Below are 27830 nucleotides of genomic sequence, written 5' to 3' on the forward strand. Positions count from 1 at the left end.
ATATCATCTTTTTCCAAAAACTAAAAAATAAAAAATAAAAATAAAATGTAACAAACACTTTCCATGAACCAATAATATTAGTTTCCATTTACAACTCGGATTAGTGAAGTGTGCGTGTGTGAGATAAATATAAATAGTGAAGTGTGTGTGTGCGCGCGCGCGCGCGTGTGAGAGAGAGAGAGAGAGAGAGAGAGAGAGAGAGAGAGATACATGTATAAAACTTGCATCATCGGAGGCGTAGATATATTCCTAATCCTACCAATAATCGTATTTTCCTATTCCTAGTAAAGCTCTGAGTAATCAATTTCTCCTCCTGTTCACACGAGGGTTCATTCTTAAATTACTTTGTTAAACTTCTTATATCCATCATCATCGAATCATCGATAACGTATCACTACTCTCATTCTTGCTCTCTGTGACCTTTGACAATGGACTTTGCGATTTCTGGACCAACTCTTCCAATCGAGTACGCTCTTTTCTTTCACGCCTTTTCCTTTTCTTTCTCGCCCATATTCTCTCTACTTTTTATTTTCACAGTTTATTGATTATCATTACAATTTCATCGAATTGCTCTTCATCTGAATATTAATTCACTTTTGCCTTTTAATTTTGTGAATATGTAGTTCGATCATCATATATCTGCTGTCTTTGGGATTATTATAAAGTGCTTTTGTTGGATCATTTTTTTTTTCTTCAACGGCAATACCTTCTTTTTCAACGTTTTCTCCCAAATAACCGTCCTATAAATTCATGATCTTCTATAACTTTATCAAATTTACATTCATTTTATTCTATTTTAGTTTTTTTTAATTTTGGGGCTTTTGATCTTGAATTGTGTATTTCCGTGTACTTAATTTGATTTTGCAATCACAACAAGCTCACCTAATATGCTGTCCCAGGGTAAAAAGAATTGGGTACAAAAATAGGGAGAATGCCGGATAGGAATATATGAGTGGAAGTGGTGAGACCCACAACTCCAGTAGGAGTCGGCATTCTCGGAATTTTAATTTTCATCCTTAACTTTTAGTACTATTTAAACAAAGTGACTATCTTCAAACTCGAATCCATCGTTAGCTTTTAGTACCACTTTACTAAGCAAAAACCCCCGTTTGTTTCACATAGTATATGTGTTGGTACTTAATATCATTTGTAACAAAAACAGGTTAGTTGGTGGCCATTAACCTAATATGAGTAGCATTCACATCCTCTCAGTTCTTTTTTGTTATGTTTCTTAACATAAACATCCAACTTGAGGTTTAATGGCTCGGATAAAATGCTGCTTCATTTATGGTTTTTACTTTTATTGCTCGGTTCAGAAGGGAAAGAAGCTGGAAAATAAATGTTTCTTCATTAATGGTTTTTACTTAAATTTTTCTAATTCAGCAGGAAAAAAAGCTTGAATATGGTTTGTGGAGCTTTCTACATACCAAAGGAGAAATCCCGAACTCCTCAAGGGGATGATGCCCACTTTATATGTGAAGAAAGCCAAACGATTGGTGTCGCGGATGGCGTTGGAGGCTGGTGGAAGAGTGGTGTAGATGCAGGAGAATATGCTCGGCAACTCATAACAAACTGTGTTAATGCAATCCAAAACAAAGCAAGAAGTGACGTTGATCCGAGAAAGGTTTTGGATGAAGCCTACTCAAAGACCAATGTTAAAGGATCATCTACAGCTTGCATATTAACACTGAAAGATAATGTAAGTGTTTCTTCACTGTAATTAAATAATGATCTCTATCACTCACTAGTACTATTCCGGCATATAATTCCTAATGACGTATAATCTTGTTTCTTGTTAAAGCATTTGCACGCTGCGAATGTGGGTGATAGCGGATTTTTGTTGATTAGAGAAGGAGAAGATGTTTACAAATCACCAATTCAGCAACGCCGCTTCAATCATCCATATCAGCTTGGAAACACATCAAAAGATAAACCAAGTTCAGCACAGGTACCATAATTATTAATCAACATCTACTTTTACTTCATCTATTATATTTGATTTACTTACATTGGAGTAAATATTATGCACTCTTAACATTTTCTTTTTCTTGTCATATCACTCTCTTTGGAAACATATGAACACTCAAAGATTATTGATATCCTTTCCAATTATTCAATATATATATATATATATATATATATATATATATATATCATGTGTTTGGCAAGGTTGATGGTAGTTGATCCATGCTCTTCAAATTTGCAACATGTTTTGAATGATTTTCCCAACATGGCATGCAGATTTTTGAAATTGCAGTAAGGGCTGGAGATCTAATTGTTGTTGGCACGGACGGTCTGTTTGACAACATGTTTGCAAATCAGATTGAGGATGTTGTGAAAATGGTGAGTAGAGATTGTGTTGACGTAGAGCATGTTGCCCGGGCAATAGCTGAACATGCTTATTACAACTCAGTGGACGCAGCTGCTGGTACTCCGTTTACAGAAGCATCTCTCATGGCAGGGAAAGATCGTTTTGGTGGCAAAGAAGATGACATAACTGTTATTGTTGCTTATATTCTTTGATCAGTAAGTTGTGTGTTTCCAATGGATAAGAGCTCATGTCAGGTTAATGGAGTGCCAAGCTGGAGATTGTAAATAGAATTTAGTAGCTTACGAGCAACTTTTTGTTGAGAAATATTTGAATTCACTGAAGTTGTCCTCTGTATAAGCCGATCAATGGAAAGAATGAACTAATTTCTTAGAGAACATTTTTGCGAAACCAGTTCATATTGTTGATCAACAAGGCGTTTGTGTTAACAATGTTTCTGGTACACTTCATTCAGCAACATTTTTTTGATCTGGTTCTGCCAATTATTTAGCATATGACTTGTAGTAATTATATTTGTTAAGGTATGTTTCGCGGCATGGAATTGGAGTCTTGGAATTAGTGGAATTAAAGAAAATTTTGGTTCAATTTTTTTAAGTTGCTTTTCTCCAATTCCATCAATTTCAATTCCAGAGCTCCAATTTCATGCTTGCCAAACATAGCCTTAAGAGGATTTCAAACAATTCAACACGACAAGCTCTCAATATTTTTTTCAAACAATTTTGTTTTTCCAAAATCATGTGTTCCATAATGATGTACTTGAGGCTAAGCCCAAAAACAAATTCACCATCCAACATGCAATCACTAATTTCGGTCGTATAGAATTGAAGTTTTAGAATTGATTGAAATATGTGGAATTGAAAAAAAGCAACTCAAAAAATTGAACATAAATTTTCTTCAATTTTACCAATTCCAAGACTCCAATTACATACAACCGAACATAAACTTGGAACAATTATAAATAATAGGGTTAATTACACTCACACTTCTTGAGATTTGCTTTATTGACAGGCAGATGATAGTTAGCTTTTTTTTGAACACTCACACCCCCTGTCAGAAATTGTAACCAAACAGCCCCTAAAAAGGTATACGAAGACGTTATTGCCCTTCAATAAAATAATAATTTCTTAATTCAAAATATCAAAACATTTACGTGGCCGAAATACCCCCATCATTAGAGCAACTCCAACCACCTACTATATTGGCTCCAATTTCAAAATATAGTAGATGGGTTTAGCATGAGCTCTCCAATGGCATGTAAAAATGGCTGCCAAAATATAACTTTGTCAAATAATGTGTCAAATATAGCACAAAATATAACAGGTGCCAAATCTGTTATTGCATTCTCTCCCCTGCCTCTCTCCTCTCCCCTTCATCATCTAGAAAGAGAAAGTACACACAGTTGTGATTCAGGCTCTGGTGCACCACCTCTCTCGAACCGAAATTGCGGGCGATGGAAACTGAAAGATATGGGTTTTGAACTTCTGATTCTTAGAGATGATTTTGTAGTTTACAGTTGCGTGCGCGCGCACATAGGTGGGGTTCAGAGTCGAGAACTATTTGAAAATTTTCACTATGAAAAAAAAAAAAAAAGAAATAAAAAAATATATTTGTTTTGCTAAAATAAATTGTAGATTAAGGTGATTACCTCACAATGCAATGCAAATTTTGTTATTTTATATTGTAAATATATATATATTTTTTAAAAAAAAAAAATCATAAAAAATTTCACCAAATAGGATTTAGTTTGCAAAATAAGAATTAAAGACCTTGATTAGTTGATTTAGAAAGAAAAAAAAAAATTAAAACAAAACCCATACATACAAGTTAGCAGAAAGAACTTCTGATTTTTGTAGATTTTGTAGTTTGCAATTGGATATATATACAGAGAGAGAGAGAGAGAGAGGGGGGGGGGGGGGGGGGGGGGCAAGTTTAGAGTCAAGAACGAGAATAAAGATAGAGGCATTGGGGGCTGAGATGATTTGTCCAATGTTTTGATAGAGTTTGTTTGTTATGTAAATGACTAGTTTATTCATTTATTTTTATATAATTTATATTCTTTGGATTTGATAATTAAATTTTTTTATTTATTTTTAATAAGACAAATAAGCTAAATAAAATATAAATACATAAAAAAAAATGGTTGTGGCATAAAAAAAAAATAACATTTTGGATGAAATACATCATTAGAACATAGTTACTAAAATATAACATTTTGACACCGTAATTTATCTCAAAATATAAATTTGAGATACAAAAATAACATTTTGCATTGGAGATAGTCTTATTATCCACAACTTTTAAGGCACCTGTCATCAGTCATCACCCTCACCCACCACCACTGCCCCAAAAAACACGACCGGCACTACAACCACCTCTCAACCTCCTATACACCATCACCATTGCCCTCGAGGTGGCGGTTTCACAGTATGGCCACTGCCACCTCCTCCCACCATGGCCACACTGTGAAACCGCTACCTCGAGGGTAATCAGAGAAATCATTATTCTAGTCTGTGTTGAAGACGAGCAACAAAGTATGATGTGGAGTTCCAGATTAGTCCAAATTGAGTTGAATTCGGGCCTTGTAAGTTTCAAATTGTCATCGTTGAAGGCAAGGGGATGGCATCGTGGGGTCGGATCACCCTTTTTTAGGCCCCAACTGCCACCGGAATGGGCTCAGGCACCCCATCGTCGTCGCGCGTGGGGTTGCACCCACTTGTGGCGCTTCATCTTCTTCCCCAGCGAACCCAGAAGAAGCTCTGTTTCCCTTTCGCCACCAGCAACCAACGTCGTCATCTTCTTCAAGGGCATCATCGGAATATCGTTGCAATGCTTTTTCCATTACAAACCAGTGTAATTCCCAGTGCACATTATTTCGGGCCACACCAACCTGGTCAACAGTGGTGGAGCCACGTAGGGACAAGTGGGGGCAGCAGCCCCCACTGAATTTTTTATTTTTTTTTATTTTTTTAAATTTTATATAAATTTTTTTTTATATTTGTATAATTGTCCCCACTAAAAATTGACATTGTATGTATATATATTATCTATGTATATAACCTAATGACTATTAACGGTATTATAAAAAATAAAAATATAAAAATATAATCTTTCCAAAAAATATGATATTTTTTTTCTACGGTATTATAAAAAATAATAAAAAATAAAAAAAGAATATAATCTTTTCAAAAAATATGATATTTTTTTTTTACTTTCTCAAAATATTATATTCTTTCCCACTTTATTCAAAAATACAAGATATTCTTTCACACTTTTGACTTTACCACAAACAAATGTGTTGTTAATTTCCATCACATTTTCAATCTATAATATTTCTCTTTCGGCGAGTCTTCAATATTTCAAAAATTCACAAAATTCAAACAAATATTGCAGTGCGGAGACAAGTAATCTGATATATATTTTTTTATCATCTAAATTTACTATTATTATGCCATGAACATTTTGAAAACTTGACTGCGTGCTTTCAGAATATGAAAAATATTCTGAAATATTTAGTATTGTTTAATTTTTACATATATTATTTTGGTTCAAATAATATATATATATATATATATAGATTATTGTTGTTAAAAATTGCCCCCACTAAAGAAAATTTCTGGCTACACCACTGCTGGTCAATCGCCACCACTTCAACCACCACTGCCACCACTTCCACCACAAGAACACAAAAACTCAAATAATTCACCACCACCTCAACGTTAACCAACCAACCATGAACTTCTCAACGTGTTGGAAAATTCAAGAAATTTATAGAATTTTAGAAATGCAAATCTATATATATATATATATATATATATATATATTTGTCTGTGAGGCTCTGTGATTCTATCTCTCTCAATATGGAATTTATATATTTTATATATATATATGAGATTTATTCTTACATGTATGTGGATTTGGATTTGTAGTTGTGTGGATTTGGATGGTGATTACGCTAGATTTGATGATGTATGTATATGCGATGTGGAGTGGTGATGGTGGTGGCGGGTGTGACACAAAGGTTTGAAGGTGGATTTCACCCACATTTTTTATTTGCGTATAAGGGTAGTTTGGTCTAATTAATGAGTTGTAAAGATTAAAAATATAATTCTAGGTTCCAAACAAGTCAACTATTAAATTAAAGGATAATAGTGTCAATTCACCGTATCAGATGTGACAGAGGGGTATCTTTGTTAACTTTGTCAAACCTAATAGGTGATCAATGTTATAAAAAAAAAAAAGGACTAACTTTCATCAATAAATCATAACTTTCATCAATAAATCAAACTTCATGAAGTGTCATTATAATTAACCCTAAATAATATGACTTTATTGTAGCAAGATGCAACATGTATGACTCCTTTATAATTATCATAAAGGTTACAAAAAAATTCATAATCATTGCATTTAAAAGCTTTGGAATTGGAATTTGCTTTTTCCAATTCCAATTCCAATTTCTTTTAAACTTAGAACCAAATTCCCTTCCATTTCAAAAATCCTAGACACGATTGGGTGCTCCCAAAACATAGCAAATATATATATAATTCTTTAAATGGTACATAGAGTACAACAGATGTTCACAGGAAAAACTACTCAAGCTTAATAGTAGTTCATTTCATTAAAGCAGATCATTCACATCAGTTCTTAATGGGCTTTGCGCTTCAACATCTAGCACAGATCCAAGAACACAGAAATTCAACTTACACAGAAAGTATTTTGACATTGAAATATCAACACAAAATTCCTCAAAAACCAGACCCCATTGTGCAACTACAAACAGGAAGGGTTTCAGTGATAAAATATCGTTGCTCGGGTTTCCAATGGCTCTAGAGTTTTCATCTAGCAAGCAATACCCTCAGTTCAGCCTTGAGTCCATCTTCCTGATGGCTTTCTCTATGGCAGGTACATTCTTCTTGAAGGATGACCACTGATCAGTTGTCAAGCTTATTCCTGGGATACAGCAACAACAGCGAAAATTTTATTTTCATTTCTAGTATTGAAAGCATGATGAATTAGAAAAGTAGGTGTAAAAGAAAACCAGAGCTTAAGTAGAAGGCAATGATATAATAATTATATAGGATGGCATCCATCTCCAATCTCCATGTAGTGGAGCATGTAAGTGATCATAGAGAGATTACAAATATAAAAATCATATGGCTAAATCAATTAAACCAGTTAAAAGAGATTATACAAGCAAAGAATACCAGCTCAATGGCAAGAAGGGTTTCACAAGGATCTCTGTTCCTTTTTTGGTATTTCTTGTCCTCTTTCCTATTGTATTTGACTGCGGAAAGCCAAATTTTCCTCCTTAAAACCTTGAAAATCACTTTTTCTTGATAAACTATGCTGGTTTCAATCAAAAGTAAGGAAATAGTAAACTAAAATAAATAAATAAACAAACAAACAAACAAAAACAAAAACAAAAACAAAAACAAAAAAAGTAAAAATAGGGCTGTCAATTTAACCCGCCCCGTCCGGCACTGATGGAACGTGTTTGGGTGCATTTTTTCCCCGTTAGTGGGGGGTTAGGGTAGTGTCAGAAACCCCAGCCCACCCCAATTATTAATAAATATATGTTCTATTATTAGTTATAACATTTTTCTTTCATTATTTTTACTGATAATATAAAATTTCAAATACAAAGTTAAGAAAATTCATGATTGTGATTGTTATGTACTTTTATACTTATCTTTTCTAAAAAAATGTCATAAACTCATTCAAAATTGTTTTCTCCTTAAAAAAAAAAAATTAAATAAATAAAAATAATAATAATTAGCGGGGTAATCTGAACCATTCCCGACTCTGATATGGGGAAGGTTTGGGAATTAAATGTCTTTGCAGGGCGGGTTTGATATAGGGGTAACCCGCCGCAAACCTACCTGTTGACATCCCTAAATAAAAAGCAAGCAAAATTCAAATTGAAAGAATTCTAATTAACTACATTTGAAGCTGAAGTTAAGGCGCACTCTTATTGAGCAACAGCCATTAAGAAAATACTTCAAAATGAAATTTGTAAAAATAAAACATTTTGTCCCGAAAAGCGCCTTTAAGGTCCACCTTTTAGCCCTATGAAACAGAAGGGAGACCCACGAACGAAGAAAGGAGTCCACTGAGTTTTCTGCTACCTATTTGATGAATTCCAATGAAAAAAGACTCTCTCATGAGCTGTTGGAACTCATTTGATCTCCTTTAGAGGCTCACTCGTAGGATGCGGACGATCATTCTTTCTTTCGTTCTTTCCTCCTTTTTAAGTGGTGTAGTCGTCGATCAGGGCAAGGTAAATGGGATGAAAGAGCTCAATGGGTTCGCGAAAAGGGCAGCTAAGCTCTCACCGGGGATGCCAAAGTCTGGTGGAGAAGACTTTGGGACCTCGACATTTTATGGCTTCAAGGGATACAAAAAAACATGAAGCTCACAGTCACAATAGAAGTTTTAAAATCACCAAGAAATATTACAAGTGGTGAATATAATCCCCTAAATTTTATAAGAATAAATAAAATTTTCTGTCTTTAGACCCCTTAAATTTTCATAAGACACTAACCTATCGGTCTATGGTAAGAAAAAAAGGCAGAAGACACTTTTCCCGGTGAAAAGAAAAAAGACGAACAAAAGAAACAAATTAGCTGCATAGAATCACAAGTTTCAGCAAGAGCATCAAATCACCCAGTTAAAAATCTGGTAATGCTGGTGTGGCAGAAGATTGAAAGCTGTGATTCCATTGCAGAACTCAGTTGAAATAGGGTTTTTTACAGCCAGATTTCAGGTGGTTCAGTGAAGAAATTGGCATCACACTAGAAGAGGTAACAGCATAATTATCTTATAGCTTGCATGATCTTTTTCATCAAAGCTTATTATAATAACCATGAAAGTTACTTTTATTTTGTTATTTGTTATTGAAAGAAAGGAGATGCAAATCCTTTTCAAGGATGTCCAATACAAATACAAATCGCTATCAAGATGTAATTTCAATTCATTTATGCCAACTAAAATTTTCAACAAAATTAGGATTTGTTCATAAATTATGCATCTATACTTAGCACTTTTAGTTTGTCATATGAGGCTTATAAACTTTGGTCACTAAAGCTGTGGCACACTATAAAGTGCTTGAGGAAATGCAAAGAACCTTAGAAGTACTATAATTATCAATACACTGCCAAAATATGCTCCTTCAGCTTCCTGTAATAGCTCAACAAACCAAACTTCTTCATACCCAAACATTCCAGCGGAGATGCACAACGGATCACATAAGAACACACACACACACAAAACTGATTTCCATTTTATTCTTTCATGTTTAGCTCTTATTCTAACCTTAACTTTTATTTCCTTTAACCATTGAGAAACTTGTAAATTTGCACCTTCAACTTCCTGTAAAAGTTCAACAAACCAAAGTTCTTCATACCCAAGACTACCAGCGAAGACGCACAACGGATCACATAAGAACAAAAACACAAAAAATAAATAAAAACATGATTTCCATTTTATTCTTTCATGTTTAGCTCTTATTCTAACCTTTTAACTTTTATTTTCCTTTAACCATTGAGAAACTTGTAAATTTTGTTCCACATATATGCATCAAGCTATAAGGTAAAAGTAGCACATAAGCCAAAGAAATTTTATTAATAAAATTACCAGATCATTTACCTTTGGAAGTAGGAAGCTCTTTTCCATCTCTTCTATAGTATTCCCTAATTGACACCAGTGTCTTCCCTCTAAAATCTTGAATAGTCACCCTTCTCCTTTCCGATAGCTACATCAAAGCACAACAAATAAATAATTTACATAAATTAAATAAAATTGCAAGTAATTACTTTCTCTGTTTGTTGGTATGTATGTATATATGTAGGAATGTATGTGGATATATGTGCACTCATTTTATTTTGCTGCCAACAAATTATTGCTGGAAAAGAAGAGAAATCAAAATTCCCAACATCATATTTTTCATTATCTTGGACCAAGAAATGACTTCCACTCAAAACCATATAAGTATCAAAGATATATATACATGTATCTATATACACATACACACATATAGACAAGATAAAAAATTAGGGTTAAAATCCATTTCAAATTTTCAATTACTACCAAAACCAGTGCTCAAGATGAACAAATCATATTCGATTGCAGACAAACTATTTGCTCGACTAAAAAAGAGAAATCAGAAATTTTCAACATCATATTTTTCATTATCATGGACCAATAAAACGGCCTCCCCTCAACTAATATAAGTATTAACTGGATGTGAACTTTTCTAATTTTGTATATCAAAGATTTATATTCATATACGTCTATATGTCATAAACTTTTCACATACATCATGTCTTTATGCATACATACATCTATGTACATATATAAACATAAAAACACTTTAACACAACATGTATATGTACGTGTGTAAATTGTAGTGTCCATCACATTTATTAAGAAATTAGGGCTAAAAACCTATTCAGATCTTCCGAAAACCCTAGCTATCAAAACCAATGCTCAAGACAAATAAATAAAGTTAAAAAAAGAAGACTTAAAAGCTCCGACTTCACCTTACAAACAATGAGATCGCCTTCGTCATCGAACTCTTTAGCACCGCCTCTCTTTCTCTTTCGGCCTTCCTCTTCATCTCCTTCTTCTTCGGGCTGTTCGGTTATGGTGATTTCTTCGGCCGGTTCTGTTTCGGCCTTCGCCTTTTCTTCTTCGAGGTAGGCATTGACGACTTTCCTGACGAATTGCTTGCGGTCCGGCTGGGAGAGGTCGATTCCGAGCCTGTCGGAGGCCATTTTGCGGATCTTGGACTCGGTCGTCTCGTCCATGTTGGAGCTCCTCAGGATCTCCAATACCGTTTCTTCGATTTTCTCTTGAGTTTCTGGTTCCATCTGTGAGAGATTTTATAGGCTGCCAAACAGTGCTTGATCGGGCAATCTGTGTAATTCTGCTTGATCGGGCAATCTGTGTAACTGAAAAAGGCAGTGGAATAGGTGTGTAGATGTGTGCACGTGCTGGGGCAATAAATCAGATGCGGCCAAATCTTCACTCAGATCGTTACGTGGCAACTCAAGTATAAATATGTTCAAATTTAACGTTTAAATTGAATTTACTTTAGGCTCCCTACGTAAAATATTTTCTTGCGAAATGATTTTTATTTTTTTACGTTAAATATATATATATATATATATTCGATTGAATTCATCAAGCAGGACGTGGAAAATGACTTGCCTAAAATTGATGAGTAAATTATTATTCTTAGAATTTAATAATTTTTTCTTCGTAAATACTTTATGACAACTAAACATCAAAAAATAAAAATATATATGTATTTTATATCCAAACAAATGAAAACCTTAATTTCAATTCAAAATAAGATAAATATATATATATATTTATAAGGCAATAGAACTTTGAAAAAGATTATTTGGCTCTCCAAAATCTACCGAAGGTACTATCCCTCAAGACATCTGCGTATCATCTGTTAATAGATTATGAATTATGAATTTAAATTTGAATTTGATTTGAATAATCAAATATGAATTGAACAAAAAATCCAAATATTGATTGGATAAAAACTCCAATAACATGTTTATAATGTTACCTTAACAAATCAAACAGAAATTAAGATAATTCGATTCCTTTAGTATTCAATCTGATTAAAATTATATATATATATATATATATATATATATATATATATATATATAATGAATCTAATGATAAATAATTATATATATAAATTTAATGGTAGATAACTAATTACATATATAGTATATTGTAATGTAATATATAGTATATCATTAGATTCATTTATATATTAATTATTTATCATTAGATTCATTTTATATATTAATAACTCTCCTATAGTCCTATTAAGAATTAAGATATGAATTGAAATCATTTCAATTAGTCATTAGCGTTAGCAATGTAAGCAATACTATGCATGACCGTACAAGGCTCAAAGGATGAGATGGGCTTCGAGTGGGTCTAATCATAACAGGGTTAAGTGACAAATATATTCATTCCCTCTCGGAACTCCACCATTCAACAAAAAAGGATGGAATTGGACCTCAAAAAGCCATTCAGATTCGTTATCGATTAGGTATCAGTGGGAACATAAAGATCAAAAAGTTAACAAAGTATCAGATCGACCAAATGGAACACATAATAGGTCAAGATCATATTGTTCATTGGGAATTGAAGAGGGGAGAACAAGCAGACATCGAACGATTCATTTCTATTTCTTGTTATCATGAAATTCGTCACCGTACGCGGTCAACGAACTCATACTAATGCTAGGACTTGTCGCAACGAACTCATACTAATGCTAGGACTTGTCGCAAGCGAATTCGGAAACGAAATCAGTCTACCGAAAGCCCGCATTGTCTGATCAATCACACTGATAGCTTCAATAGTTCACTGAATGAGTACTATTATATTTAAACCTACCACGGGGACTCGCATAATGTAGCAACCACTGACAGACACACTCCGGGAAGTAACAGTCTAGTTCACGACCTGAGTTTGGAATAGGTGGGGATACAGCTACCTCACTTTGGACCTTCTTGTGTCCATGGTTGTACTTTCTATTATAGACTTGCAATTAAAGAGAGAGATGACCAGAAACTTTATACCATATTGAAGCCAACATATATTCTATGCTGTTCAAGCCAACAGGTGGTGCTAATACCAAAAGAGACAAATTTTGGCGCCAAGTGGAAGCATAGCTTCGCATTTTTGCATCTCCCACTAAAATGATTGTATCATTACAGTGAACCAAAGTTCAGCAGAACAGTGTAGACAAATTTCCTTGGAAAATTATATACTTGTAGAGCTTTTAGATACAAGACCAAAAAGCGATTAGCTGGAAGAAGCAAAGAATGCAAAAAAGAGAAATATAGACGGCCTCTTCACCACCAAGCATCCAAAACTAAGGTTGAAAAAAAAAAAAAAATTTAAGATGATTCAAAGAACTCAGAAATTTCTAAATGACCCAATCCTTGTAAAAGATAAGACCGTATCATTTTGTAGGTATTATGAATATTATAATCATTGTCACTATCACTTTTGTGTTTCTCACCCCTGCACAACTTGTTGCTCTCCATCTCCGTCAATGAGCATCAAAGAGCTGTGATGATGCACCATGTACCAGCGCCCATTATGGAACTCATAAACATTAGTCATATTAAAAGGCCCAGCGTCCATATCAATATAGGTTTTCATGGTAACCCATGCAACGTCTGTCAGTACCCGTGCCCGGACATCCCTAATCTGAAAGTCTACAGCTTGGTCCCAGTTAAATGCCATCTGCCAGCTCTCCATAACTGCATTGTACCTGCATGCAAGATAAATTTCAAAAACATAAAATAATATACTCTCTCCTGATAATTTCTATACAAATGTAGAAAGCAACTAATGAACTCTAGTGATGAAAAATACCAACATTTTTTTGATAAGTAATGAAAAATACCAACATAATTACAAAAAATCCGAAACCCCAATTTCCTTGGTTTGGGCATGAATAAAGGACTTCAATGAATCAATGTGCAATTGATTATTTCACAAAATTAGACTTAGAATTCAAACACAAGCAGCAAAAACTAACTCAATGCAGAAAAGATTGGGTCAGTGAATCAGAATACAAGAAAAACCCTTTTTAATCCAATCAAATCAGTTCTAGCAGGTAGAAAAACAACCATAGTTGTTAAAGGCCCAAAAAGCCCTAGGCTCGTCAAGGCATAGTTAGAGCTCCTTAACCTAGTACAAGCTAGGTCGCAGTCTAACGACTCTAACCCAATAGCTTAAGCTATTAGGTGGTGCTAACACCAACCCATTTACCCAATCACTTCCCCATCGGGATCCGATCTAGGACAAGAACCCCTTGTAACATTCTCCCCCACTTGAATTCGCAACGTCGCCGTTGTGGTAGGGCCACCCTACTTACCCAACTGTAGACTTGGACACCTCCCGAGCAGGCGCTTGGGGTGACACCAGATCAATTACTAACTCTGGCTCTGATAATAACTGTAACTTGTCGGATGCTTTGCGGTCCGACCCAAAAGCTTAAGGTATTAGGTGGTGCTAAGACTCAATCCATATATACCCAATCACTGTCCCCATCCGGATCCGATGTAGGACAAAACACCTTGTAACATTAGGCCCATTCTATCAAGCCATAAAGCCCTCAAGCTCATGCTTTTTAGTATGCTCCAGGCTTAAAAAAGGCGCATCATGTATTTTTAATCATTTATTCATATCATTTCCCTTTTTATTTAAAGACTACAAAATTAAAATGTTCTATATCATACATAGTATTATAAATTTATGGTTCACTACAAATATTAACTACGGTTAGTACTTAATTCTGAATATATATAATAATACATGTTTAAATATGCAATATTATTGCACACGCGCCTTACTTCGATCAAGCTCACAACTTATATCACGCCTTGCACTTAGGCTCCGTAAGGCCTTTGGTGCTTTAGTGCGCCTTGAGCCTTTAACAACTATGAAAACAGCAGTAGCATTATGTATGGTCCATTTTTGGCTATACATGCACTTCAGAAAATTAACTGTCCACAACTAATTACAGTAGATGTCTCTTCAAAATATTCAAACTCTTGTGATCTATGTTCCCGTGAGAGAGCTTCAATCAAAATAGATTGGCGAAGGGGGGAGAACTGACACACTAGCCAATAGACTAGACTAGGGTCCTAGTTGACTTAAGATGGTAAGAGCACTGCAGACTTGGAACCTAGGATAGCAAATTCAACCAATCTTGGCAACCAACAGATAGAAATCTAAATGTTATTTCATTAAAGTATTAGAAGCATACTTTGATACAAGTTGATTATTTAAGACATTCAATTTCACAAACAAAAACTCCTCCTCTTTAAAATAATATCCATATATGAAATACAAGTGGTATCCAAAATTATGTCTACAAAGTAACTGCTTATAAAATTCCTGGTTTTGAAACCAACCTCATTCAGCTATTTCATCATCAAACCAAAATCTGAAATGCACATACATCCAAAGGCAAATAACTGCTTATAAAATTCCTGGTTTTGAAACTACCCTCATTCGGCTACTTCATAATCAAAACCGACAATCTGAAATGCACATACATCTAAAGGCTCTCAACATCAAGCTGGGGGAAAGGAAGAAAAAAAAAAAAGGTGTTGACCTTTAGATCTCCGAAATGCACACATCAGCCTTATCTTACCTACAACCACCTAGATGCTTCAACTGATAACACCGCAGACCACTTTTCTATGACCACCTAGCATCTGTCAGTGTAGCACCGTATATTGTATACTCTTAATACAAATAAATAATAATGCTTTGCATCATCATATTTGTAAATGTACTTCATCCATCACTCAATAGTCATTTATATAACAAACGACTACTGGATGGCATCCTTTTTTCTTTTTTTCTCTTTTTTTAACAAGCTTCCATTTGCTTCCTAACTTGTGGGATTTCGAAAGTTAATGTTGGGAAGCAATTGAAGACTAATCCTATTGATCAATTACAAATTCCAAATATCCATCTCCTTCACTGCTATTAAGATAGTAATAAAAATAAATAAATTACCATTACTTCTTCCAGGGTAGCTCTATCCCAACACAAAGGCAAAACTAAAAAACTCTTCCCACCAATTGAATAAATTGAAACCTTACAAAGTGGTCCACTAAACCAATGTTTATTATCAATACTAATCAAAAGAAGAGTAACCAACAATCAGATACCACTCAAGCATTGTAATGTAACATAAGGTAGAACTTTTAATGGTTCCCAAAGCATATATAAACCATATTAAGACAAAACAATTTGCTATTAAATTTATTCTGGACTGGGAAAAACAACAACATACCCCTTAATTTAATGAAAACTAACCCTTTATTCTTCAATCAGTAGGACAGAATGATATGAATTGATATTGATATCACAACCACAACTAGTAGGGTGCAACTCGAGCAGGTTGGAGGCTCAACCCAAGTATGAAATCTTCAACACTAACCCAACCCATCCTTAATTTTTTAAGCTCGGGTTGAATTCGGGTTGCTGTGGTAACAAATGAAATAACCTTAACTTTTCCACAACAAAAATAATTGAAGATATTGGCATAATGACATAATAGCAAATGGATCATAAGCTAATAAGTTCAATATCCCATACATGTTACAACCAAGGAAACCCACTAAATAACCAATCACATAGAACCAACACAAATATATGTATATCTATATATATAATAATAATATGTTGATACGAAAATCCACGAGACCCAAATGACGCTGCAACTGTCTGTGGTCATTGACTTGACCGTCGGAGAGTCCTCGGCCGGCACCACACCGGTGCCATTCGTAGTGACATCATCCATTTATTTTGCAGGAAACGTCGTCGTTCTGGGTCACGTGGATTTTTGCATCAACATATTATATTATATATATATCGGGTTCAATTTCGAGTTCATAGTTCGGGTTTTGTAAGCCCGACACAATAACCCAAGCCGGACCGAATTGCAATTTACACAGACCAAGCCTAAAATATTTTAAGCTGGACTCGGATTGGATGCGCCTGAGTTGCATCCCTAACCACAACTATTCAAAAAGGGGTCAGTCCAATGGACTGAACTGGTCAAACCGAGTAGAAATGATTTTGGGGAAAAAAAAAAAAATTCATCATGCAATGCCCCCCAACCTCCCCCCCCCCCCCCGGGAAAAAAAAAAAAAAACAACAGGTGCACAAGCCCAATTATTCTAAACAACAATTTATGCTACACAAGCTCAAATCATACAAACACTTCATGAACTAATTCAACTACCTAAAACTTACCATAAGCTAAAAACAAATGTGAAGTACTTAAGTCAAAATGCATCACAACATAAACTAATCAGACAGACAGGTATAAATGAAACTTTTGTTGCAGTGAACAAATGAAAAGCAGCATACCCTGTAAACAGCTCCCCTGATGTGTGAACACACTTCACATAATCTGCATTAAGCCAAAGACGACCCATTGCTGGTAGTGATCTTTCTCTAATGATGTTAAAAAAATCCGCATTAATATTTACAATGGCTCTTGTGGCTGCATAATAAGCCTTCCATCCATTAACTGGCGTAACGCTATCCTGTTCCAACGTGAAATCCTAGAACATATACAAACCAAAATGTACTGTTAGAATAAAATAACAGTGACATTGGACAAGTCTCAGAACACAAAAGAAAGCACGTCATAAAAGAGAGGCTATAACGAGTTTGTCATTTTGAATGACGATCAGCAATGTATCCGACTCACTAAAAGATAGTTCAAAATCTTCAACTTCAATTGAAGTAATTAAGGACCATTATATAATTTTGTCATGCCAATAAAACTTACCATGCTGCACTACAAAACAGAAACTGAAGAAATTAAGAAACAACAAATGCAACTAACATGTGAATAAACTTTTGAAAAGAATCAAATATGTATGGCTGAGAACAAAACAATATAGGCCAGTAAGCTCACAACACGGCAATTCAAAGATCCATCCAACCAATAGACCCTACCTAATCCGTACCTACACATATAAATTATCTTAATCAGTACCTATACATACAGATACATATCAAATTATCAATCGATACTAGAAATTTATCTAGACACATCAAACTGAAGAATGCCGATAACAAGACTATTAGATCCTTCAATTAATAAGCCTTTTAAAAAATCTCTTCTCTTTTCATAAAATTGTTAAAATCCATTCTGATTAGAGACATAATCTCGGGAGATATCAAACGATCAAGAATTAGACAGTGACAGAACAACCTGTGATTGTTGATAGATTTATCAACGACTGACGAATTCTCAGCCACAGGTAAGAGTCACAATGTCAACTGTAAGCCCCAATAACAAACAAATGTCTATCTGAAGCATTATCAAAAAATAAACTCCTCCGGTCTTACTTTACTTCAAAGTAATTCGCAATATACTTCTGCAATTATCTAAATTTTTGTCTTTAAAACCCTAACTAATTGCATCTATACTTTTATGATTAAAGATAACAACCACATTTAATTTTTCTACCACTTTGCAGTCCTAAAAAAAATTCTAAAACTGCCAAAAAAGGCTAACTATTTGGGGATATTTTGTTTAACCAATGTGTTATAGAAAAATAAGCTTTTGGTAATGGCATTCACCAATTAAAAGATAAATTCTATGGCTAATACTTAATTTTTTAATTTTTTGTTTTCTATTTCTTTGTACCTCTTTCCACCTTTTATTCGATTAATCAACAGATTATTTTCTTACTAGACATATGGTAAATAAAACGAGATCAATCTTCATTTCATTTTGTTTAGTTGTTTTACAAAAAGGCAGATGGCAAGTTTTTTTGTCTATAATCATTTGCTGTTGCAATTTAATCAGTGATCTCTATTCTTCATCATATTTACATGTTAAATGGAATGGTTGAAAGATCAAAGGCTCGGAAATTTTTTTCACCTTTTTCTCTTTAATTTTCCCCCCATTTCTCTAATGAACCAGCACATAGACACCACTTGCCTAGCCTTCTTTTTCCATTATCTGAATGTGGATAAATTGATCAAAGCAAAATTAGTTTCAAGAAGGAATATAAGGTTTTTCGAGAAGATTCACTGACAATGCCACAGAACAAAAGTACAAGTGGAGTATATTTAAGCGTCAACCTGTCTATCACTTTCAAGGACAATTCCCCCAAACAAGAAAGAAAAGAATCAACAAAATACTAAAGGACAACCAACAGCCAGATCAATAGACTGTCCAAAATCTAGTGGCTGAACTTGTGAGTTGGAAAGTCCACTCCTCTAAGGCCTGCCTAGTTCTCTCACCCAATAAACACACCACATCAAGTAAAGTGGAGTCATTTCCCAACCGATCCATGCTCACAAGACATAAAGCTGGTTCCAGCATAAAATGTCCCCAACCCCTTGACATGAAACATGAAACATCTCTATAGCAACACCACAGTAGAGCATCAAATGGTCAACACTCTCCCCATGTATTTATAAAAGTAACACCAACTAATGAAGATGAAATGAAACACCTAAACCTTTTAAGTAATTTGCGGTCAAATTGGCACTGAAGACTGGCCCACACAAAAAATGCCACCTTCTTTAAAGCTTTTGATCCCATAGGTATTCCACAGGATGATAGGAGTGAAATGCCACTCCACAAATCCGCATGTAAAATGATTCAATAGGAACAATCCATTCTTCATCACTCTTCATTGCATCTCATCCTCCCCATCACTCCCAAATGGGTAGAGTAGCAATACCTCAATAGATATTAGATACGCCATAGATTCCAACTCCTAATACTGCAAAACTCTATAAAAGTGGGGCACATGTCACTCCCTCTGTAATATACTTTCTTCTTTTTTTTTGATAAGTCTGTGATGTACTTATTTAATTGGCTAAATACGCCTCACTATCCATGGCAATACAAAATAGACTAAGAATTACACCACCAACAGAATACATATGATCCCCACACCATGAGGTCATATCACCGACCTCAGAACAAGCATATTTAAAAAGTATTCCCAACCTTTAATGATGTTTTCCATAGTCGAACACTGTGCAAACAATATAAATTCCACTGTGTGAACCAAACAATGGAAAAAAAGCTCAACCCACTCAAGTGTTCAAGCCTCAAGAAGCCACACTTAAAGGAGTCATTGTATGACCATTTAAGTGAAAAAAAAAAAAAAAAAAAAAACTTGGACAATCATGTTCCATAGAACAAATATTTAATCTACCCTTTAAATTACAACTACCAGGAATTGCAATATTCTATTCAGATATGATAATGATATTACCAAACCTAATGAACCAAAATATAATAATTGAGTTAACGAAGAAATAAACAAATTGAATAACAAATAATCATTAAAATTTTCTATACGACAAATTAATCAGACAAGGAAAGAGTGTCGAGGAATCTGAAAATGCTCATCATTAGAGCAGAAAATAAACCAAAGCCAGCTGATCCGAGGTTTGGCACGTTCAATCTCGTCTTGCAAAAGCCAGGGAAGTGCTCAGACTCGGCTCGTGTTTTGACGAGCTTGGTCTAACTCCTTCGTAATCCAAAAAGCTCAGGCTGGGCTTGGCTCGAGCTCATTTTCCAAACATACAATATCAATTAACATGTGTTATACTACACAAATGTTGATATATATATATATATATATATATACTGTATAAAGGTCACACACAAATTATACACAGATTCACCTACATATACAAACAAATTCATATATATATATATATATATATATATATTACAAATGTAAATTTATAGATACTTGAACATTGAGAGGAATCGTTGACGGTAGTCCACTTCTTTTCTCCTTCCGTCCAAAAAACACTAATGGTTGTCGGCAACGAAGAGAGAAGAACAAGAGATTGAACGACAGGAGGAGAAGGCGATCGTTGGGGACCAGGGAAACGAGAGATAACGTGAGCCTCTTTAATGCTCTCAAAAACCCAGATTTAAACATCCGGTTTTAAAACATCCACACAACACTCAATACCTGAAACCGCTCCCGCACTTTTGGCAGTAGATAAACAGGTCTTCATAAAACTGCCCCACATTGGTTTTATCAAGATGTCTCCTTTAGATCACTATTACCATCCCCGACTGGCAGGGAAACGAGAGATAACTTTGACAATAGGGGCAAGAGAGTGTGGAAGACAAGGACGAGATAGATTAGGGTTTCTTAATTGTGGAGTCGTGGACGCATATGGGCTTTAATTGGATTGGTCATTGGTGAAGGAAACATGGGCCATTTTTGTTGGGCTCATCATTTGGTTTACAATATCTTTCAAATGTGGGCTTATATATATGAGATTGCAATGAGTCTTAATTGTTTGACACGAGCTTAGGCAATAATTTTTATTTGACCAATCTTATACTCGCAATAAAACCAATCATAAGTAGACGAGGTTGTGGGAAACTCGAGCTGAAGATCGGCTTTTTGCTTAATAAAAAAGCCATAACCGAGCCCAATCTGTTCATTAAAAATTCAGTTCATTTGCAGCCCTAGTCATCACTGATCATACAATACATCTACAGTACTACCACCATATTATCCACAAGTTGTATCAAACAATGAAAAACATCTTACATTCAAATTTCTGTATGTTATAGTGCCTCCAAAAGTCCATCTTATATATTCTATTACTTTCTTTCCCTAACTGATAAAATCCCCAAAAGATAAAAAAAAAAAAAAAAAAAAAAAAGGGAATACCTAAAATATTTTAGTACAATAGAAGAGAGTTTTGACATGCAAAACAAAGGTCTTAGCACATCAAAATATATATCTATATATATATATATATATATATATATATATATATATATATAAAATAATCTACTTAATGCATTTTGTGCTCATCTTTCTAGACAAGAGAAGTGGCTTTCTAAATTCAAAATCTCCTACCAAATTTCATTACTTAATTGACATTTTGAATTTAAGAATATAAGAAAAATGACGTCTGAACTCCAGCTCCAAAACCAAATTTGTGACTTTCCATTTTTATATAGATTTCAAAAATTCAAATTCATCAAGTTTCAGAGTCCTCAAATCGACAGGCTCAAACTAGTAACAATGAATCCAGGTCCGCTAGTATCAAAATTTATGAAAGCTACTAAGTGAAATTCACTGTTAATTGACAAAAACTTGAAAACTTTAGTTACAATAACATGGCATAAATAAATAGTTACAACATGCCGAAACAAAAAGGGCAAAAATTTTAACCGGAGAAAAGAAAGGTAGGTTCAATTTGAAAAATTACCTTGTGGTAAAGTGCTTTCCATGCATTATCATCGTTCGCAGCTTTCCTCATTAGAGAATTTGTCATCGAAAGCCTGCAAAGACTCGGATAATCCAAGTAACTCAGAGCGTGAGTCGTGATTTCCGGAACTAATTGTTCCATCATAGAAGCACCCGTCTGCCGCTCCACCGCCACCACCGGCGTCCTATCCAACATCTCTACGCCACCGGCCCCACTACCTCCGTTCAAATAAGCCGTCGCAGTCATCGTTCCCAGATCAGAATTTTCACCACCAACCCTACAGGAACAAGTGCATTTACATGTATTCGTCAACAATGTGCTAATATCGCCGCCTGATTCGACCGACTTAGATTTCCGGAGTGGTTTTGATTGGACTGCGAAGAAAGCGAACAAGCAACAAAGTGCGGTTACTATTAGGGCTACGACGAGCAAGAAAGGTGAGAAATCGCCGGAGAAACTAGAGGGGATCTCCATTCATAAGACATGAAATCGTCGCAGACATGAAACCCTAGAAATATATGTGTATTATAGGGACGCGTTCCAAAGGAATAAGTGTTCCGCCAGGGAGTGACTCAAGAGAGAACAAGCCACTAGGGTTTTAGTGTGTATATACTTACGATTCTTGTTGTTGAGGAATTTTTGAAACCTAATAAAACTTTTTGATCGTAAAGAGAGAGTAGAGAGAGAGAAGGAGGGGGGCGTGGTTTGTAAGTTGTGAGTGAAGAAGGAAATCGAAAGTGGGAGGAGGAGAAGAAGAAGAAGGGAAGGAAGGGAGAGTCAGATTAAGAAAATAATACGGTGGTTTCTCACAAGCGGAAACAATCGCCGTTCTGTAAGGGTAAACCACCAAAACGATCTTCCTATTTCCATTTTTTATTTTTTAAGGCAAGAAAAATTCCATTGTACGAACAAAGAACAAAAATTTTCCATTGAAAGTATACGACGTCGTAATTATTGAAATGGGCAAAATCCCAATATTACTTGCCAAAAACATATCAAAAATAATCAATGAAAGTAGCACCTTAAATTTGAATTTGAAATTGAAATCATTTAAGTTCATATTTTAAATTTAATATTTTTTAATTTTAATTTCAATACTAACAATATTTATCTACTCACTATTTTATTTTTAGTTTGTACTCGCATATACATGTTTTTACTAAGGCTTGAACCTTGACTTCCTTATGAAAAGTAAAGATCAGATACCGCTAAACCATTGACCCATTGGTCACTTACCAATATGTCATCCTTACTAAATATTGACGTGTCAGGAGAAAATTAATAAATAAATATATTTAGAAAATTTGTTGAGTTTATTATAAAAAAAAAAGGGGCTAATTTCATAAAAACCCCACTTATTTCAAAATTTTATAATAAACCCCCAACCTATTTCAGAAAAAATCCCGACACTTTAAAAAGGGATCAAATTGCCTTCAAATCCATGTCCGACCCGTTAAACAGTCTGTGAAATGTCAAATTTGATCCTATAATTTACTATTAAATTAAAATTTGATATTTATTATTTCAAAATTACAGAACTATCCATGATTGGGTTTTCTCTCTCTCACTCTCTCTCTCTCTCCTACAACCCGACGACAGATTTGCGCTGGTGACGCAAGGAGATGAAATTGCCCGGCAATGCAAGGATGAGTGAACGACGACGATGAGGCTTGAGATTTGCAGTCTGCGATGCACGATGAAGTAAGGAGGAACCGATAGAAATGAACGGCGGTGTAACGACCCGAACCCGAGTGTCCGAATTGTTAACCGGGTCCTTACCTGAACTCGAGGTCGTCTAAGGGCACTATGGTCAATTCTAAGGTCGATACATAGTATACATGCCACCCCAAGGCTTATACGAAAAATAAAAAAAATAAAAATAAAAATAAAAATTGAGATCACAAATACAAAAGATGTCAAAACAGTCCACTGACCCATTCAAACTTGTGGAGGAGCGTCGTCCCAGGGCCGGCCCTGGCCCAAGGCGACCAAGGCGGTCGCCTAGGGCCTCAGAATATAAGAGGCCTCCAAATTTATAGGCCCATGTATGATGGGCCACAAAAAAATAAAATAAAATAAAATAAAAATAATGCAGCAAATCAAAATTTATAGGCCATGAATGTTCGGCCACCAAAAAAAAAATTTATAACTGCAACAAAGGGCCTCAGGAATGATGGGCTACCAAAAAAAAAAAAAAAAAAGGTCTAACCAAATGCAGCAAAAAGGGGCCTAAATAAAAAATAATAAAAAAAATTAGGGCAAGCATATCACTTATGTATAGAAGGCCTCACATTTAAAGTTCGCCTAGAACCTCTCGAAATTTTTTCAATCTCAGGGCCGGCCCTGCGTCGTCTGCCACTTCCTTTCTGTGACCTAAAAAATATAATAATATGATGGGGTGAGCCAACCGCTCAGTAGGAGATGTCTGAGACACACCTCTTAATAAACCCGTAAATCCACACAAAGCATAGGGTAAAAGTAAATGGTATCATATCAATCGAAAGAAAAACACAACAACGACAACAATATCATCAACAACTACAAAACAGATCATCCAACCATATGTACATAATGCATGCAAATGTAATGCAATGACATACCAATGTCATTCCCCATTTCCGAAACATTTCCGTTTCACCATTCCAAACTGCTAATGTAACCCTACATATAGCACCTTTATAGTGTCACGAGAAAAGGATTGGTTAGCTATCCCCGATCACATGGCACCTCCATGGCGTCGTTCTGGGCCTAGGTAGCTCAACCACACTAGGGTCTCTCCCTAGTTCCCTCTAGATCACATTAATGCCACGGACCACTAGGCACCTCACTAGGCGTCCGAGTTTTCTCAAACCATTTTTAAAACATTCTCCTAAAAATAATTTTCACTTGTTTTTCAAAAGATTTTCCCTTTTTCTTTCCCAATGGAATGCATGAATGCTTCGTGCTTCCCAAACTACCAGAATCTCATACAATTCAACCTTAACAATATAGCATGCCAATTAAGAAACAAAATTATAGCTTGCTTATTATTCACAATTTTCAGCAATTAATCACTTAAGACAATAACAAAATCATAGCGTGCTCGTCTCAAATCAACAAATCATATACACACATATCACTTAAACATGAAACTCGCATGAAAATAAAATTCATATATATAACATCGTAACAAATTTTCAAGAAATAATCATAATTAAACATAATATACATCAAATATAGGGGAATGAATCATAAAAATCAAAGAGTGTATGGATTAGAGCACCCCTACCTTAAAATAGATGAAAAGTCCCAATTTGAACCCAAAATTTGAAATCCCAAATGGTGGTCAAACGGCACTTTGATCCGATCGAAACAAATATCTCAACGCGCTCATCAACTTTGCTTTAAATGGCAAGATCAAATTCTCAATAATAAACTCAAGATCGGAGCTTGAAATCATTATAACAAGAAAAAGAAAAAAGAAAAAGAGAAGTTGTAATAGAGAGAGAGAAATGATGAATCTGAGAGTGAGAAATGTAATGTTGTAATGACTTTGAGATCATTAGATATAAGTTATAATAATTATGGGTCCCCTGACTTTACAAAAATATCTTATATATATATATATATATATATATATATATATATACACACACACACACTAACCAAATTACAACCACACAAATAAACATTTAACCACATAATTATACATCAAATAATAATGCATGACTGCAATGGACCCGAAACACAATCCTCGTACACAACAACCTCGGTAACGGGTTCCACCTGGGACCTTTCGGCCCGAAAAATAGAAAAATGACGAAATGGCAATCAATGCATTTTCGAAAATCCTGAACTCAAAAAAACACTCCAACCAACACTCTGAACACATCCGGCACATCCCACGATGTCTGGCACGTAAAATGACATAAGACAAAAATACCCTCAAAAAATTAAAAAAATTTAGAAAATGAAAAATGGCGAAAATTGGAAACATTACAGGCGATGAAGCAACGATTTATCAGTGAGCACGCAAGGACGGCAGTGCACTAAACTTACAGGTGCACAGGGTCTGAACTAAACGACGACAATAGAGTGAACTGGCGAGCATGCAGGTCTAAACTGCAACCACATAATTTATCGGTGAGGATGCATGTCTGAACTACAGCCACATAATTAATAGGCAAGGCAAGACTGAAACGAATAAAACACGAAACTTACCAGCAAACACACCAATTGAATCGGCGATGAGAAACGAATCGGTAGCGACGAAGTGCAAGCACGGACTATAACGATGAGGTCGTGTCAATGTCACGATTTCGGTGGAGAGGTTGTTGGTTAAGTTCTGTAGATGGGTTATGTTTGGGTGCGATTGGTACAAGGGTTTTGCAATTGGATCTTGTGGCTTAGGTTGGGGTCTTGTGATTATGTTTAGAATAACTGGGTCTTATGAGCTGTGACAATGTGTCTATTGAAGAATATGAACAATGCAAATGGGTATAAAGTTGTGTTTGGGTCGTGGGAAATTAGGTTTAGATGGTGTTTGGGTTTGTGGGTCTAACAGTAACAACACATATATAATCAGGGTAATTATGTAATTTTAAAATAATAAATATCAAATTTTAATTTAAATAGTAAATAATATGGTCAAATTTGACATTTCACAGTCCGGTTAACGGGTCGAACACAGGTTTGGGGGTAAATTTGATCACTTTTTAAAGCATGTCTGTGATTTTTTGATTTATGTTAAAAGTTTATGATAAAATTTTGAAAGTAATGAGGATTTTATGAAATTAACCCTAAAAAAAAAATTTTAATAAGCAACTCTCACATGGGATGTGACAAAAAAATTAATTCAAGTAACCAAAGTGAAAGTCTAATAATCTTCCATTTCGTGTTATTTCACTTATGTTTGATAATTATATTTTGGGCAGTGTTATTAGGAGCTTGGATCTCCTTTGTTGAGAGGTCCTATCATGTGTCTTAAAATTATAACTTTTGAAGTATAACAACTCACTCTTCTTATCATCTATCAAAAAATACTGTAATAAACTTATAGTTATTATATTTATTTTCTTTATTCTCTTTCCTTTCATATCTCTATCACTCTATTTTCTCCACCTCTTACATCACCGCCCTCTAACGGTCATCTCCATCTCTTACACTTCCATCCTATAACGATGGTCATCACCCCTCTTCTCTCAACCTCTTACCACCACCCCCTCCACAAACCACCATATTTATAAAACCAATATATATTGGTAAGACTATGCACCTAAACCTATATGATTAAATCTACTATGAACAAGAACCAATATATCCACGCAAATACATTTATTAATCAAAACATATATATATATATATATTAGGAAAAGGCACGTGCGATGCACGTGGTAAATGTTTTGTAACTTTTCTAATTTTTGATTTTATATATATATTTTTTAATTGTTGATTTGAAAGTTGTAATAATAAACCTTACAAAAAATAGCAATTTTTGTAACTCTTTTAATATTAATTGATAAATATTTTTTATATTAATAAATACATACTGAAATATTTTGAAATTGGTGATAGAGTTACAGTTTTTGTAAAGTAATAAATTATTTTAGGTAATTTGAATTTTATTAGGTAATTTGTAATTTGAATTTTATTAGGTAATATTTAAAAAATTATATATATATAATAGTATAGATTTGAATTTTATTAAGTAATTTGTAATTTG

General features: G+C 34.6%; 3 protein-coding genes across 5 annotated transcripts; 1 reads left to right on the forward strand and 2 right to left on the reverse strand.

Moving 5' to 3' along the window:
* The first annotated feature begins 191 nt into the window (after nucleotides 1-191).
* On the forward strand, nucleotides 192-2760 carry LOC132308192 (probable protein phosphatase 2C 80). Of its 2 annotated transcripts, none has more exons than XM_059806212.1 (4): nucleotides 192-466; nucleotides 1384-1699; nucleotides 1802-1948; nucleotides 2242-2760. In XM_059806212.1, the coding sequence occupies exons 1-4, from the start codon at nucleotides 429-431 to the stop codon at nucleotides 2521-2523; spliced, it is 783 nt and encodes a 260-aa protein (XP_059662195.1). In that variant the 5' UTR covers nucleotides 192-428; the 3' UTR covers nucleotides 2524-2760. The 2 variants fall into 2 exon arrangements, with proteins under 2 accessions (XP_059662195.1, XP_059662196.1); XM_059806213.1 differs by having other exon boundaries at nucleotides 1387-1699.
* Nucleotides 2761-6902: 4142 nt separating this feature from the next.
* LOC132308193 (RNA polymerase II transcriptional coactivator KELP) lies at nucleotides 6903-11304 on the reverse strand. 2 transcript variants are annotated; one of them, XM_059806215.1, is made up of 4 exons: nucleotides 10864-11304; nucleotides 9971-10076; nucleotides 7531-7610; nucleotides 6903-7276 (listed from the first exon to the last, which is right to left on the reverse strand). In XM_059806215.1, exons 1-4 carry the CDS (start codon nucleotides 11191-11193, stop codon nucleotides 7271-7273), a joined length of 522 nt encoding a protein of 173 aa, XP_059662198.1. In that variant the 5' UTR covers nucleotides 11194-11304; the 3' UTR covers nucleotides 6903-7270. The 2 variants fall into 2 exon arrangements, with proteins under 2 accessions (XP_059662198.1, XP_059662197.1); XM_059806214.1 differs by lacking the exon at nucleotides 7531-7610 and having other exon boundaries at nucleotides 10864-11298.
* Nucleotides 11305-13240: 1936 nt separating this feature from the next.
* LOC132308194 (F-box protein SKIP8) lies at nucleotides 13241-22991 on the reverse strand. Its single transcript, XM_059806216.1, has 3 exons — nucleotides 22130-22991; nucleotides 17267-17463; nucleotides 13241-13640 (listed from the first exon to the last, which is right to left on the reverse strand). Exons 1-3 carry the CDS (start codon nucleotides 22601-22603, stop codon nucleotides 13382-13384), a joined length of 930 nt encoding a protein of 309 aa, XP_059662199.1. The 5' UTR covers nucleotides 22604-22991; the 3' UTR covers nucleotides 13241-13381.
* Between the last annotated feature and the right edge of the window lie 4839 nt (nucleotides 22992-27830).

This window comes from Cornus florida, unplaced genomic scaffold, assembly GCF_030987335.1.
Source record: "Cornus florida cultivar Cherokee Brave unplaced genomic scaffold, ASM3098733v1 CherokeeBrave_3.0.0_Hap2_Chr05, whole genome shotgun sequence".
Classification (NCBI taxonomy): Eukaryota; Viridiplantae; Streptophyta; class Magnoliopsida; order Cornales; family Cornaceae; genus Cornus; species Cornus florida.